Source organism: Tenrec ecaudatus, chromosome 2 (assembly GCF_050624435.1).
Source record: "Tenrec ecaudatus isolate mTenEca1 chromosome 2, mTenEca1.hap1, whole genome shotgun sequence".
NCBI classification, from domain to species: domain Eukaryota; kingdom Metazoa; phylum Chordata; class Mammalia; order Afrosoricida; family Tenrecidae; genus Tenrec; species Tenrec ecaudatus.
The window spans coordinates 133722660-133739774 of record NC_134531.1 but is presented as its reverse complement, the minus strand read 5'-3'; the positions used below and the strand labels follow the sequence as shown (position 1 = coordinate 133739774).

The 17115-nt window shown below is 45.0% G+C and overlaps 1 protein-coding gene across 2 annotated transcripts in view; it reads right to left on the bottom strand.

The window, feature by feature from the left end:
• The window catches only part of SLC27A6 (solute carrier family 27 member 6), an 87515-nt gene extending 71087 nt beyond the window's left edge, over positions 1 to 16428 (bottom strand). The window contains exons 1-2 of one of the 2 annotated variants that reach the window (XM_075543097.1): positions 16218 to 16428; positions 15457 to 16059 (exon numbers count right to left, since the gene is read on the bottom strand). In XM_075543097.1, the coding sequence (XP_075399212.1) occupies positions 15457 to 15937 (481 nt within the window). In that variant the 5' untranslated portion in view covers positions 15938 to 16059; positions 16218 to 16428. Of the gene's footprint in view, positions 1 to 15456; positions 16103 to 16217 lie in introns of those variants that run through there. The other variant, XM_075543098.1, reaches the window with a different exon arrangement.
• Positions 16429 to 17115: the final 687 nt, after the last annotated feature.

Genomic DNA, 17115 nt, shown 5'->3' with positions numbered 1-17115 from the left:
CTCATGTTTTCCCCTTGTCCCTGTGCTTGTTAACACCACTTCCTTACCCCCCTTACCTCCCATCCCAAGTCCCCCCGGAACTGTCGGTCCCGTTGTTTTTCATCCAGATAGTTCATCCAGCCTGTCCTATTCAGACAGACCTGTGGAGACACTAACATGCACGAAAACAAGACAGAGGAAAACAAAGCAACAGTATTCAACCAGACAACAAAACAACAAAAACAAACCACTGACAAAGAACAGAACAAAACAGTTCACAAGAGAAAAGCTTGTAGTTAGTTCAGGGATCTTTGCTGGCCCTTAGGAGCGTTTTCCAGTCCAGTCTGTTGGGGCACCACGCCCTGGCCCCAAAGTCCACTTTCAGCATTCCCTGGGGACCTTGCCACTCCATTCCCTTGCTGTTCCGCTGCACTCCCCCAGTGATTTGCCTCGGTGTGGTGGGATCAGGTCAGGTGCAATTCCCACACTGTGTCTCCGGTGCAGTCCCCTGTATCGCCCTTAGTCACTGAGGGGCATCGTGTCTCATAGTGGGGCCAGAAACCCCTCATTAACCATAATTATTTCAACTTTTTTTGGGTGCTTGCTATTTTTACCCATTCTTCAAGATACTTATAATCAGATTTTCTAAAACCAAAAAAAAACCCCAAAATACACTCTTCTAGAAATTAAGTGAGCCCTTGTCCCTTGCAGTAGGTATTACACAAGTTTTAAGAAGACCCACTTTAAAAACATAGTTCACTAGGCATGATTTATAACTGCATTAGCTTATGAATTTTCTATTTATTAAAGCTATAATTTCAAGTTGCTTTTGTTATCTTGTGTCTTTTCTATTAGTATTAAATACAATTTAATGATATTATTAGACAAAACTATAGACCAGAATGTATACTTGGACAACCTGTAACTCTGATATCAATGAAGGTATCTGAAAGCCCAACCCAATCCTGTAACCCAAGTTATTTTACTTAATTACTTTTTTACAGTCTCCTTTACAAAATGCAGTTATCCTGAGGTGCTTAGTGCAGCCTTCATGAAATTTTTTCTAACTGACTACCTTGCTGCAAAGTAGATGGGTTGGATGCAGGTGTCATCTAAAAGGTCTAGTTAATGCAGAGAGTCTTCTCTCTTTTTTCCTGGTTTCTAGTGAAGAAAAACTAGGCTCTACTTCCTAGTTAGTTAACAAAGACATCCCAAGACTGACCCAAGACATAATGAATCATATTGTTCTGGTCTCTTGCTCATGGTCCACAGTTGTGTCCCATGGTTACCACGGTTAATGTAAAACATCCAATAGGAGACTTTCCAAAGTGTAAAATTCCCAAACAAAAGGCATATATATTCTCTATGTACTCTGATTGCAAACAGCACACCACAAAGACAGTCTGCTTCACACTGATGTGGCCTCCTCACTGGTGAAATGTCTAAATCAAAACTTTCATTTCTTCCTCTGACTTGGAGTGGGTGAATTGGCATCACTGATTTAGGGCAAAACACTTACATTTCAGGTGGCAACCCTGACAAAAAGTTTTAAAATGGTAAAAGGTCCATCAAACTCATTTCCTCTTAAATTTTTCATGTGTTTCTTCCCAAGTTAAAGATTTATAAATCAAAATCCTTAAGCATGTAGCAGGTTATTTTGAGGCATGTTATTGTTTCTTTTTCCTTAAAAAGAATGACTCAACATAAAGTACTAGCATTATTTGTGTCCCTGGGAGCAAGCCTCTGAGACTGCAAGATGTAAATGGAGATACATGGTGAGTCAGCATGGAGGGGAGACACTGGGTTGCTGACTGCAGGTCAGCAGTTTGAAACCACCCGCTCCTCTGGAGGAGAAGGACGGGGTTTTCTACTCCTGTAAAGAGTTGCCGTCTCAGTACCTCACACGGGCAGTTCTGCCCTGTCCTTAGGGGCTTTGAGCAGTGAATGTGTTTTCTTTTCATATGAATGCACTGAAGTATATGAACTAGAGAGCTAAGGGCTGAGCAAAGACACCGGGAGGGAGTGGAGCCTGACCCTAAGATAGACAGGATCCGGGTTCCTGGCTAGGTAGAATGCTCCCAGGGATTCTGGTCGGTTCTGTTCTAAAGCCAGGCCACTGCTTTCTTCCCCTCCTATTTAGACCTAGGCAGGTGTGGGCTGGGCCTGCATGCCTCACTGACCAGAGAGTTTCAACGTTGTTGAGCAAAGGGAAGCAGATATAAACTTGATGTCTGAGAGAAGCACCCAGCTTTCGATTACGATCACCTGGGCTTCCCTGCACTGATGGTGTTTGCCACCCTGACTGCTTGCACACACGCTTGCACACACGTGTTTCCAATCTCAGCTGTCCTTAGATCTCCGAGGGAGCAGACTGGGTATTCACAATACCTCAAATTGTGCAAGTAAAACAAGAAGGCATGGAACGCTTCACGTGACATTCTCACTTCCACCAGCTCTCCTAGTACCAAGAAGTGTGTGTCCTCACATGGAGCCCCACGGCATGAAGCGGGACGCAGGAGGGTAAGGCTGGAACACAGCCTTCTATACAAAGACGCTCTTTACATCGACTCGCCAGGAAGTGATAGATGTATATGAGTAATCTATCTATCTGTCTGTCTGTCTATTCTCATTTCTAATGGTTGGCTAGTTTTCTTATCTTCTTCTAGATAAAAATGCACAAAGAGCCCCCTTTTCCTCTAGCAAGGAAGGCCCTGACCACCTAAATCTTCACTTCAAGGCGCCAGCATTCCAGTCTTGCCTCTGGGGCTTGAGAAGTACATGTGTCACTGCTGCCTCGCCACTGGGAAGCACGGGGCAGTTGTTACAGTCAGTTCATTCAGGCGTTTAACATCTGCGAGACCTCCCTCTTGGTATCCCAGCTCTGAGTATCAGAAATACCACAAGTAGGTGGCTCGCAAGAAGAAAAGTCTATCTTCTCCGAGTTGTGGAGGGTCAAAGTGCACATCAGGAAGTTCCTTGCTTAACAGTAGCCCAAACATTCCTTGATTCCCTGGCAATCCCCACACGGCGTCTCTGTGTCGAATCTGCTCTTTCCATATTTAGGAAGTGATTAGATTTATCACACATCCTAACCAAGATCTAATTAATAAAAAGAAACCTTTATTTCTAAATGAGATTATATTTAGAGGTACAACTCACTGCCATCCAGATGATTCTAACTCATGGTGATCCTGTAGGACAGAGCAGACTGTTTCCTTGGTGTTTCCATGGCTATAAATCTTTATGGGAGCAGACACCCTCATCTCTCACCTGCAGTGTAACTTGGGGTTTTGATCCGCTGACCTTGCGGTTAGTAGTCTGACACATAGCTCACTAAACCACTGGCGATCCTAAAACCACGTGTTAAAAAACATACTGTAGTTCAGTCAATTCCAACTCATAGGGACCCTATAGAATGGGGTAGAGCTGCCCCTGTGGGTTTCTGCAACTTTTTATGGAGGTAGAAACCATTGTTTTTCTCCTGCTGAGTGGCTGAGCATTTCAAACTACTGACTTTCCAGTTAATAACCCCACCCCTGATATAGGGATTAAGATGTCAACACATATTTTGAGGGGACAAAATTCACTTGATAGCACCTTCCCTGCATGGAGCACAGTGCCCACATCAAAGAAGCCTACTACAAAGACTGGTCTCCTATTAGCTGTCTTGCGATGAAAAATAACAGTGGCTATCATTTATTGAGTCTAGACAAGAGTCCATGGGTCCTATGTGGTCCTTTACATCTAATTCACACACAAAGTCAAACCAAACCCACTGCAATCAAGTTGATTCCAACTCTTAGTGACTCCACAAGACAGAGGTACATTGCTTCATAGGGTTTCCACTGCTGTAATTTTTTTAAGCAAATTAAAAAAATTATTTTATTGAGAGCTCTTACAACTCTTCTAACAGTCCATACATCCATTGTGCTACTAAGCACACTTGCACATATGCTACGCTGTATATTTTTATAGATGTGCATGGCCTCATCTTTCTCCTATGGAGCATCTGCTGGGTTCAAACCACTGGCCCCTGGGTTAGCAGCCCACTGCTAAATGAAACGCGCCCCTGGGGGTCTTTTCATTCATGCGAGGCCTGATGATATTGGAGTAGCTGCTATGGGCTTGCAGTTAACTGACATCAGAGTTAGGAAGACAAGCACCTGTTTTGCTGACTCAAAAATGCATATGGATTGCTCCCATTCGGGCTTGTCACATTTCTGAGAAGACACAGCGTCCTTTTAAATAACTTTTACTGGTATTCCAGCAGTATCCTCTGACAGTAAACATACGCTCATCAGTAAGAACACAGGATCCCCATAAAGAGTCAAGAATACATGCATGCGCTGAATGAATGGTTCCCCGAGGGCATGGCAGGGAGCTTGTGGGGAAGTGGGGAACTGATAGTGATATTCGCAAGAATGAAGGAGACAATGTTCGAAAACGGATGGTGGTGGTGACTGCAATGCTTACTGTGACTGAACTGTTGAATTGTGTGATATGTGAACAATATGCCAATAAAACTGTTGAGGGGGGAAAGGTTTAAAAGGTGCATGCATGCATCGGTGTTTAGAACATTGCCTTTCTGGACAGTAAATCGTGAAACCAAAAATGTTCCTTATCAAGTTAATTGGTGATTCATTTTTTAAAAAAAATTTATTGGGTCTCATACAATTCTTATCACAGTTCATACATATACATACATCAATTGTATAAAGCACATCCATACATTCCCTGCCCCAATCATTCTCAAAGCATTTGCTCTCCACTTAAGCCCCTTGCATCAGGCCCTCTTTTTTTTTCCCCCTCCCTCCCCTGGTGATTCATTTTTGTTACTGTTTTGCTGCTGTAAGATACCATCAGGTCTGGTCCAAACCTGATACACAACAAAACAAAGCACTGCCCAACTGCCCAAACCTATACTTGTAATTATCGCTATATTTGAACCCATTGCTGCAGCCACTGCGCCAGTCTATCTTGTTAAGAGCCTGCCTTTTTCCTGCTGCCCCTCTACCAAACATCATGTACTTCTCCAGGGATTGGTCTCTCCTGACTCCGTGTTCAAAGTACGTGAGATGAAGTCTCACCATCCTGACTTCTAAGGAGCACTCTGGACCTACTTCTTTCCAGACAGATTTGTTTGTCCTTTGGGCAGTTCCATGGGACTTTCCGTATTCTTTACAGCACCAGCATTCTTGAACCTTCTTTATTCAATATCCTACCTCCCCTTGCTCATGAGGGAATTGAAAATACCATGGCATGGGTTACATACACCTTAGTCCTCAAAGGAACATCCTGGCCTTCAGCATTTTAAAGAGGTCTCATGGAGCAGACTTATCCAGTGCAAGGTGTCCTTTGAGCTCTTGACTCTGCTTCTATGAGCATTGATGGTAGATGCAAGCAAGACGAAAATCTCTTAACAATTTCAACCTTTTTTCCATTTTATCAAGTTAACTGTTGGTCCAATTGTGAGGATTTTAGTCTTCTTGACATTGACTTGTCATCCATACAGAAGGTGGCAGTCCTTGATCTTCATCAGCAAATGCTTCAAGTCCTCCTCACTTTTAGCAAGCAAGGTTGTATCATCTGCATCACAGGTTGTTGATAAGCCTCTCTCTAAGCCCAGTGCCACACTCTTGTTCATATAAACTAGCTTCTCTGACGATTTGCTCAGTATAGAGATCAAATACTTATGCTGAGAGGATGCAACCCTGACACACACCTTTCCTCGTTTTAAAACATCTGTTTTCCCTTGTTCTATTCACATACCCATGTATAAATTCCATACCATCACAAGTTGTCTATGATCCACAGAGTTGAATGACTTGGTAGAGTCAATAAAACACAAGTAAACATCTTTTTTGAGTTCTCTGCTTTAAGCCAAGGTCCATCTGACATCAGCAAAGATAAACCTTTTCCACATTCTCTACTGAAATCCATCCTCTGGCATCTCCCTGTCAATGTACTGCCGCAAATGCTGGATGCTCCTCAGCAAAATTTTGCTTGCATGTGTTATCAATGATAGCGTTCTATTTAAGCTTTCTGTTGGGCCACCTTTCTTTGGGATATCTTCCAGTCAGTTGGCCAAGTAGCTCTCTTCCAAATTTCCTGCCATAGATGTGTGAGTGCTTCTAGTGATTCATTAGCTTGTTGAAACATTTCGATTAGTATTCCAGCAATTCCTGGAGCCTTTTTTTTTGGCTAAAGCTTTCAATGCAGTTTGAATTGCTTCTGCATTAGGTAGGCCAGGTTGACTAGAGAAACAAATTCACTGACACTCATATATGTATAAGAAAAAGCTCTTATCAAAGAGCAATTGCATATTGAGAAAACATCCCAGCCCAGTCCAGATCACGTCCATATGTCCGATAGCCCATGTGTCTGCTACTAGTCCTTAAATTCCTCTTTAGATTCATGCAGCACATGCAATGGCTTGTCAACAGGAAGGTGAAGCAGAGCGAGAATACACCCTGACTCCAGGGAGAAAGAGAGGAGATTCCCAGCGCCCTCATTGGGAGGCCACGCCCACAGGAGGAACCAGGCTGCGACCTGATTGACAGGCTAGAATCCACCCCTTCACCCTAATGTCCTCAAGTTGACACGAGATTATGTAACTACCATAGCTTCCTTCAGCACAACTGGTGTTGTTAAATACCACGGAGTCCGTTCTGACCCGCAGTAACCCTCTACGTATAACATAGCGACGCATGTCCAGTCCTGCACCGCCCTTACAACCGCCCCTATGCTCAAGCCCTTGCCAATGCATGTCATTGAGGGCCTGCCCCTCTCCTTTACAAGGAGGATGACCTTCACCAAAGATTGGTCTCTCTTGATAAAATGTGCAGACCATATCAGATAAAAGCTTGTCATCCTTGTTTCCAAGGAACACTCTGGTCATACTGATTCCAAAATCGATCAGTCTGTCCATTTAGCAGTGCATGGTTCTTTCAATAGTCTTCTCCAGCACCACCATCAAATGCATTGATTCTTCTTCAGTCTTCCTTATTCAATCGCTAACATTCACATGCAGATAAGCAGTTAAAAATATCCTTGGGTTCTTGTTCATATGCTCTGCCTGACATGGGTGGATGCCCACTACTACTCTGGGACGGGGGATTGTACAATTTTCCATCTTCTCTCAGTGCCTTTTGCATCCATCAATAATTTGCTCATAGAATCTTTCAATATTGCAGCCCAGGCCTTGAACTTTTTAGTGCTTTCAGTGTGAGATAGGCTGAATGTAGTCTCCCTTTTTGTTTTTCCAACTCTAGTCTTTGTACATTTCATTAGAGTATTTTATTTTGTCTTCTCGGGTTGCCCTTTGAAATGTTCTTTTCAGCTCTTTGGTTGCATCCGCTCTGTAACTTGCTTTCGCTGCTCTATGACCAAGCGCAAATTGCAGAGTCATTGCTGGCATCCACTTAGATCATGTCTTTCTTTCCTGTCTTTTAAATGACCCTTGGTTTGCTTCACGGGTGATGTTCTTGATGTCCCTCAACAGCCCACCAGGTCTTGTGCCATTAGTGTTCAATGAGTCAAATCTAGTCTTGAGATGTTCTTGAAATTCAGGTGAGATGGACTCAAGGTCGTTGTTTGGCTTTAGTGGATGTCTTTTAATTTTCTTCAGCTTCAACCTGAACTTACATATGAGCAATTGATTATCTGTTCAGCAGTCAGCCCCTCGCCTGGCTTTAACTGTTGGTATTTCACTTCTCCATCATCTCTTCTTACAGATGTAGTCAATTTCATTTCTGTGTATCCTATAAGGAAAAGTCTGTTTGTACAGTCGTGATTTGTATTGTTAAAAAGAGAGAGATTTTCAATGGAGAGTCATTGGTCTTGCCAAATATTATGATGCAATCTCCAGTTTAATTTCTGTCACCAGACCATGTTCTGTTTCCATTCATTCAGCCTTCAATATGTGGCCATGTTTCCATGCTATAAATAAGGTTTTTAGCAGCTATTTCCTTCAAAGTGGGCAGCTAATCAGTTTTTGTTGTCTGTTCTTAGTCTGGAAGCTACACAGAAACCTGTTCCCTCTGGGTGACCCTGCTGACATTTGAAATAGCTTCCAGCATCCCAGCAATGTACAATACACCAGTGTGACAAATTGACAGACAAGTGGTGGTGATTAATTGTAAGTGACTAAAAGTAATAAGTATTTTCTTTTGGAACGGAGTTGATCTAGTTAAATTTTGAATAGAAAAAAACCCACATATATATAACAACCATTCTACTAAATGCAAGCAAAACTCTTGTAAATCCTTGAGTACTAAATGGTTATCAGGTAAGGAGCTCATACAGGGAGAAGACACTAAAAGTTCATGCAAGTATTCAGGATGCTATTTGAGTGCATAATACTGGCTATAAAGTTTAACGGTCTTTATTTTTCTCCTAATTTTTTCACTTGGTTTTGAGAAAGAATATCCCTTTATCAATAAAAGCCATTTGGATAACTACAACGGACCCTTTGTCACCAGAACATTGTCCCTACACAGTCAGGCCGCACACACATTGCTGTAGAGCTGGAGAGCTCATGTAGACTCTTTACTCCTGATGAATAGCAACCACAAAGCCTTCAAGCATGCTAAGATATAAAACATTATCAGATATAAAACATTAAATTTTAAAGCTCAAGAGTTCAGGATCATATGAATAATCTTTTCAAGTATCTAGTTGTATCAAGGGTTCTGAACCGATTTCAAACAGTTCCACCAGGGTTGACAGCAAAAGTGAAACAAGGGAGAATTTTTAAAGGATGAGTGTATTGGAATGATAACTGGAATGGGGAGGAAAAGAGATTGTAAATCAAAGTTATAGAGTAGGTGACTCATGAGGAGCAGAGGGAGCCTTTTCAGGAGAGTGCTGCAGGAGACTGGATTCATGCCATCATGATGGAAAGGGACACGGATTTAAAGAGGCAAGGTTGTCGCCATGTGTAGCAGGGCACTTCTGTTTACACTTCTGACATTTGCTCTACAAAACACACTTGTTTTGTTTTCTAAGGAGATAATATTTCTAGTACAGCGTGGATCCATACGTTTTCCCATTTCCAGTTTCATTCCCATCCCCTCAGTCCCCACAGCCCAGAGGCCAGGAAAACTACATGGTACCTAGCTATCATGGTGGACCTCTCTGAAAGGGATTGTAATAGGAAGTCCTGGATAGAATGGAAGAAAAATATAGACCAAAACTAAAAAATCAGGGGAGACAAAACAAAAACCAGGCTTTGTGATCAGAGACTGGTAGATCCTCCGAGGATCTGTGACCATTCACAGCTGAAACGGAAGTCAACCCCATGGTTCAACTCCAGCCAAAGGGGCAGGCCTATCAGCTGCACAATAGTACCAGGGACTTACAAACTCCCTGCAACGATCAACCATGCCAGACAATAAAGTCAACTTTTGTCCAAGGAAGGCAGGAAGGGAAAGCAAAGACAGACCACAAAAATAGTAAGTTTCAGGGAACTGAGAAGAGGGGTTTGCAAGCTAGCAATTGTAAGCAGGTTGCAAAACATAAATGTGTATAAATTGCTGAATGGAAAATCAGTCTGCTCTGCAAATATTTCCCAAATTTAAATGTGCAAAACCAAGCACATGCTTCCCTCTTCCTTATTTTCCCTGCCTCCTTCCACCCATTTTATCACCCAGAGAGGCTTCAAAAAGTTCACAGAAATGTTTCATTGTTTTTCAATTCCATGCACAAGTAATACACACACACACACACACACACACACACACACACCTCCAAGTAAATGTGAAAAGCTGTGGATATCTAGTATTTGTAGAGCACTTTGTATTTTTAGGGTGTCGTGATTCTAACCTGGCAGCATTGACATAGAACTGATAGAAAATAAATTCCACAAAATGTGGTGAACAAATTAGATGGTGCCCGGTTATCAGATAAAATGTCTCCAAACAAGCAGCCATCTAAGTGAGACGTTAACTCAGTCCACATGAAAGGAGCACACCATGGTCAGTCAGTGAAGGGTTGTAAATCATGTCATCTGAAGTTGAAGGAGGAAACAGTACCAGAGCCTACATTGTGAGAATCCAGGTTGCAGAAGGCTGTGGATGGCAGTGGGAGCCCAAGATATGTTTGTGGGAACAACACAGGAAATAATCCAAGATAATAAAGAAATTCCAGTGGTATCGGTACTCTCAAAAAGTTACAAAATGGATAGTAGAATGGAAAAATAGGCTTGTCTATAGTTTTGTCGGCAGAAAAAAATACATGTAAATAGCAGTTACCAAGTGTACATAAGAACCTCATTTTTTCAAACTAGGCCATTCATTCATCCAGGCAAGACATACATTGGGCACCTCTTTTGTGCTCCACCCTGGGAATTTACCAGGGACCAAAACAAATGTCCTCAGCAACAAGGGCCATATTCTAGTTCTAGGCATTTTCCTCAAGGCTACACAGGTATGTCTGTAAGGCACCTCATGAAACTCCACCATCCCACTGGGTCACTGTGGATGGCCCTAGCACACCTGAGTGACAGGCTCAATGGAAAAAGCAGTGAGAACAAGTAAATGGAAGGCAATGGGAGAGATGAAAGGAGGCAAGAAAAAAAAGGAAGGGAAAATTAAGGGAGAGAAGCAGAGGGAATGGCACACAATGGAAATTAGGGAAAAAATAGGAGCAAAAGGCAGGACAAAGATAAGGTAGAACTAGACAAGTGATAAGCTGTAGTTAGAAAATCTGAACGCCAGTCCCCAAGCTTCCTCTTCTTATGAAAGCCCGAGTTTGGGAAGAAGACATCCATTCTACAGCATGCTTCCTCCCTGTGAAATAAGGCTAATATCGACCTCCCGCAGCCGTGGTGAGGATCCCATTAGATGATGCTTGTTCAACACTTTGTTGTCTACAAGATTCTCTAGAAAAGGAAGGGCGTGCTGTCGTTTGGAAGATCACGACGGTAGCGATGATTGCGCATGTCAGACCACAGAGGGATACACAATTTCAAAAGTAACACACTGGTATCCCAACACTGTTGGTGCTGTTCCAAGTAACCAGACAGATATGAACAGGTAAGAGATCTTGGAAGCAGATACCACTGGTAGCAGCCTAGTTGCAGGATCAGGGGACAGGCAGATGGGAGAAAGACTAAGTTGGATCTTAATCTACAAAATGTTCTGTAAACACGGAAGTTTGTGAGGCCACTTGACACATCTTTTAAACCAAACTGCCTACACATAAGACTTCTTTGTAAATATTTTTGAGACTTCAATTTATAAGAGGAGGAAATACTAATTTTATAAAAATGTTAAGGTGTTCTATCTGTATATGAAAATTTTAATGACTTAAATAGTAACTTAATTTTTGTTTATTATTTTATATAACCTGAAAGTAAATCCACCCCTGCCCCCACCCAAATTTTATCAGAATAGGATCGATGGCGTCAAAGGTCTCAGATATGTAGTATGGGTGTGCATGCCTACCTCACAGATTTGTGGGCTCAGTGTTAGACCACTGCAGCAAAGCAAATAGCTCAATAAAGCAAGTCGCGTGCATTTGGGACTTCCCATTGCATGGGGAAGTTCTGTTTACTCTCTCCTGTAGATTATTAAGTGTGAGACAGCATCGTGAAGATGTTAGAATGTGAGAATTAATGAGGTGTGACGCAGAAACAGGAACGGAGCACATGCTGTTGGGAAAATGGCACTGACAGACCTTGCATTTTTTAATAAAGTTTCAGTTCGCTAATACCTGAAAGACCTGTGAAGCTCAACAAAGCAAAGTACGATAAAATGCAGTATTTCTGCCTAGCACTGAAGAACACATACTAGAGACGAGGGCTTGAGTCATTGCCCCGCAACCCACTAACTGTGTTACCTCGGGCAAGTTACTTCATTTCTTTCTCCTTCACTTTGAAAATATAGATATTTTTAACATCCCCATCAGAATCCCTCCACCAGCCTTTGAGTAAATGGCCACTGTTTATATTATAGTCCGAAAGACAAAACAAGAGTAGCATTCCGTCAAGTGGCTGAGCTGATACGGACCCTTACCCCTGAAAGCAGAATAAGCAGACATCTGCCACGACTGAAACTTTATTGATCACCACAGAGGTTATCTGGCCTGGCTGTAAAACCTGTGTGAAACTGATTTATATCACTTCTGAAAAATATAATTTTGCTCTAGCATCCTAGAGTGTGTCATGTCCTCTTCTAAACAAACTGCGTACTAATCTTTCTTATATGCAATACTAAATTAACTTTGAGCAACAAAATCCAAATGAAATTCCCTATTAATAGCCCCAGGATAATTACTCTATAACAATAATAGCAATTATTTCAATTCACCAAGGATCTAGTTAGTACATACCAGTCACTAGACCAGCCACTTTTTAGAAGCTCTCTCTTTTAACCTTCTGAATTAGTCTATGAAATATTTGATATTGTCAACATTTTAGAAATGAAATGGCTGACGGTTTTGCTTTTATCACACCTGGCTAAGAAGTGGTAGATTCCACATAAAATCCTGGTCTGGTTGCTTTAACGCTCTTGAAACCATTTGACTCTTCTTTCCACCTCAGCGCATTCTCTCTGGGGAGCTCATGATTTAATAATGCTCAAATAGAATGAGAGTTTCAAAGACCGAAAAAGTAATCTGGGAGGTTGGCCATATCTCACCAAAAGAAAACAACATACAATCGTTCCGTCTTTGTGAAGCATATGTGATCAGTCTAAGAGCAGTGAAAAGAGTGGCGAGAAAGACTGCGTGTGATTTCTCCAGTTACCTACTTACCGTGCAACCGGGTTAAAAAGTTTGGGCTTAAAAATCCAGCCTCCCAAAGTGGCCCTTTGAGCAAACGCAAGCACTTGGAGTTAAAAACGTAAACAAGGGAACAATGCAATTAGTATTTGGCAGGCAAAGTAAGATCTGGCTGAAGTAAAACTGCAAAAGTAATTGGTTCTAATTAAGCAACAATTCCGTCAACAGCAAAACTGAGTGCTCTATTTTGAGAGGTAACTAGCTAGATACACTCGGAGGAGACTCCCTCAGGAAACTGGTTATGGGACGCTTCACCAGTTGGCTTGAACATTGTGACCACAGAAATATTTTCAGGGAGTGCCGTAGCTCTTTTCATTTGCTCTTTAAAGGGAATTTGTTGCTGAATCAACTTTTGAGCATCATTTGGGTTTACAATTATTCCAGGTCAGCCATCAATATTAGATTGAGCAAGCATATATGCAAACCACAACCAAACGTCCTTGTGGGTTTCTGAGACTATGTAACTCTATGGGGGCAGAAAGCTTTGCCTTTCTCCTAATGATTTTGAACTGCTGACCTTGCACTTAGCAGCCCAATGCATAACCACTACACCACTAGGGCTCTTCAATCCTGTAAGAAGTGAGGAAAAGATGTCCAAGTAGATCTGGACATGACCAGTGAAACTCTTTCCTGATGCAGTCCCACTTCGCTTTCCTCTAACAGAGGGTTCACTAAGCTATAAAGATTGTTGGACTGATTTTGTTCTGCTCCTTGCTACCGTGCACTGCCACTTCGCCACATCCCTCAGCCTCTTTCCGAAGTGAGAGGATGCCATTCAGCCTTGAAAGACACAACTGCTGAGCGAGAGACTGAACGGAAAGTACACAATGGGGGCTCTCTGGCTCCTCCATCCCTGTATCTCAAAGATGACCGAGTCAGGGCTGGAAAGAGTGAGAGCTCTGAACAAGGAGTCCTTTTCTCTATCTTCCTTAACTCATTTTTAGGTACATAGTATCTGACGCTATCTAGAATGGCCTATATTTTAGGAATCACTGGTTTACAAAAGGGACCATTTTTCCATATTCTGGTTCTGTACACGGAAAATCTCCATGCTAGGGAAGTATCTATTGAGAAGCCACACCAGGATTCCTCAGTAGATGCATGGATACTAACTCAAAGAATACTAACTCAAAGGTTGGCTGTTCAAACCCATCAGCTGTTCCTTTAGAGAAAGTCTGTCTCTGTAAAGACTGACAGTCTTAGAGACCTTGGCAGACAGGTCTTACTCTGTCCTACTAGGCTGCTAAGAGTTGGAAATGACCAAAACTCAAAACAAACAACAAACAAACCAACCCCAGGCACTGCTATTAAGTCAACTCTAACTCCTAGCTACCCATCATAGGATTTTCCAACATTTAAAAGGTCAACCTTTTAGCGGCAGTTCAACACTTATCGCCCAGCACCTCCAGGACTCCTCCCTGCATCTATTACACCAAAATACTTCAAATTTGCACTTGAGTGCCTGCCTTGTCCACATAACAAGAAGAATACACCCAAACCATTTGGGTTTCACCAATACATTTTTCGCAATTAAATTCCATTTTTAAGTAACTTATTTTCCTAGGTTCTTTAAAAAATGTTAAGCTAAAGAATTCTCATCATAATGGATATAAACACATGACTCCAAAGCCATCCTCACTCCATGGAGAGGCAGGGAAAAATGAAGGAGGATGCACATTGACAGAAAACTGCAGAAACAAGGGAGAAAGAAGAGAGAGCGTGTCCAAGGTCCTCCCACGGGCTAGAGGTGGGAGGCCAGTCTTGTTAAGCAAATCCTACTTTGCAGGTCTTTTGAAGTAAGAGCAGCTATAAAACTAGGAATTCATTCACTTCAGATCAAGTGTGTTTGTTCCGCAAATGAAGTCAACTTTCTTACGAATAAAGCCATGTAGCCATTCCACAAAGACGTCAAGATAACGTGTCTTTGAGCGCCCCCCTCCCCACCACACCTTGTTAATCATCTTCAATATGGGTAGTGCAATCACGGTCTGTTCTATTGCTCACCCCACTCTCAAAATCCACTTCTGAAATACCCTTTCCTTCTCCCCACCCCCACCCCCCCACCCCCGTCCCCGCCCCTGCATCCCCTCTAACACCTTGTATCAGTCATTATCATCCTATGGCCACTCCTGTGTTTCACAGGAAACAGAATTCAACAGAAAGCAATGAAAAGCAGATCTGCACTAAGGTGGTAAGGATGCGATCATATTAGTGTAAAGACAAAACTTAAAACAATGCATGAGAGGACAAGAACACGCCCCTCTCCCAAATCAACATTCAAAAGGGAAGAAATTTGTCACGGAACAACGAAGAGATCCTTGGGCCCAGACAATTTCAGATCCTTTCTTAAGGAGGTTAACTGGCCAAGTATCCGTGTTCGATTCACCATAAGCGAGATTACAATGGTCGCGGCCTTATAGCAAAGCTGTTCGCGCGGCGACTCTTGGGCTTGATTAGAGGATCTTCCAGCAGCACCGGTTGGAAAAATTGCCCCTTCCCATGAGTAGGAAGCAGGTGATTTATGAACGTGTCCTGAACCAATCTCGATATTTTATCCATCTAAACGCCGAAATGAAATCTTCACACCATTCTCTACCCTCAACAGGCACTCTCCCCACCCGACCCTCCCGCCCCCCACCCAGAGCCTCCACGGAGGGCCGGCAGGAAGGTGCCCACTCAACACACCCCAGACCATACCTGCGCCCACCACGAGGGCCCTGGGCTGGCAGCTGCTCAGGCAGTGCAGGAGCGATTTGGAGCGGATGTTGGAGTTGAGGAAGGCCACCACGAAGCCCAGCTTGGCCAGGCCGAACCACACGTGGACAAAGTCGGGCTCATTGCTCATCATCAGGGCCACCGTGTCCCCCTTTGTCAGCGTGGAATGGGTCAAGAAGACGTTGGCCACTTGGCTGCTCCTTCGGTCCACATCCTGATAGGTGTGGACGTCTCCCTCGTAGATGATGAAGGGTTTGTGGGGCTGCGCTTTAGCGTGGCTCAAGAACTTATCCAGCACGGTCACCAGCTTCCCTCTTCTCCTGAAGATCTCCAACCGAATTCCGTAGCCTACCACCTTCAGCAGGTAGCAGACGTCCTGCCAGAAGTAGGGGAACAGGAATTTCTGCACCACGTGCAGGAAGACCACCGTGGCCCCCAGTCCTGTTAGCCATGACAGAAGCATGGGTGCAGCGCCACAGGGCACCTCTCACCCCACGTGGAGCAGCGACCTCCTTCTCCGCGCGCAGCTCTCGGGGACCGCGGGTCCTTACTGCTCTGGCCGGGCACCTGCAGCGGAGCGGGAGCCTGCAGGAGAGAAGCGCACGTTTGCCCGGGGAAGGACGCGCCAGGGGCGTGGGAGAAAGCGACTCGGGGCACCCGGCCAACCGGCGGCTGGAGACGCAGAGCGAGCACTGGGCTCCTGCCCGCAACCCACGCAGCCCCGCCGACGCCGCAGCGCTTACCCGCGGCAGCGGCTTCCTGGAGCTCTGTCGGCGGCGGTGCCCAGTCCTGGTGCTGGCGAGCTGCCCGGTGTGCCCGCCCTGCGCTCCGGCCGCCTGGGTCCGGCCCCCCGCTCCTCCCTTCTTCCCTCCTTCCCTCCGAGAAGCACGTTCGGCAGATGCCGGCCTCCCTCGGGAGAGCCGTGCCAGCAGCTGCCACGTGGAGGCTGACCGGCAGCTGGAGCCGCTGAGAAGAAAAAGGCTAGGGCTTCTGGGTGGGCCATACCGCGCAGGGTCCCAGGGCCACGGCCCGCCCACGGCCCGCCCAGGGTGCCCCCCCCCGCCCCCCCCACGACCCAGGCAGCAGAAGACCCGGTGCCGCGCCCGGCCCCGCCGCGTCCCACCCATCCCAACCCAACCCCGCCCCGCGGCGCTCAGCCCAAAGTCCAGGAGGCGCTGGGGACCCACGCTGCCCGGCGACCCACGCTGCCCGGCGAGCTGCCCCTGCTGGCCCGCCGCCCCCGCGGGGAGGCGCGGCCGCCCACTCCACTCGCAGTGCCCCCCTTCTCCACCGCGGGCTGGGGGTCACGCTCTCCCACGTCGCCCCCCCCCACCCCCCAACCCCGGGCTGTGCTCAACTTCAGCCCCTGCAGCAGGACCGAGGGAGGCGCCTGAGCCTCTAGCTGGCTGCTCCTTAAACGCTGGTCCCGACCCCGGGCACCTGTGCCCCCTGACTGGTAGTCCTCTCTCTCCTCTACGGGGCAGCGGGAAAGTGGCTCCTAGGGAATGCCTGTGGGCCTCGCCTGTGGCCAGGGAGGCGGAGAGGAGGGAGCCAGCTGCAGGAATGGGCAGGAGGCTGTGGTGGGGACCTCGCTGTGACTGGGAATATGGACGGTTGCTTCTTAAGAGTACATCGATTAAT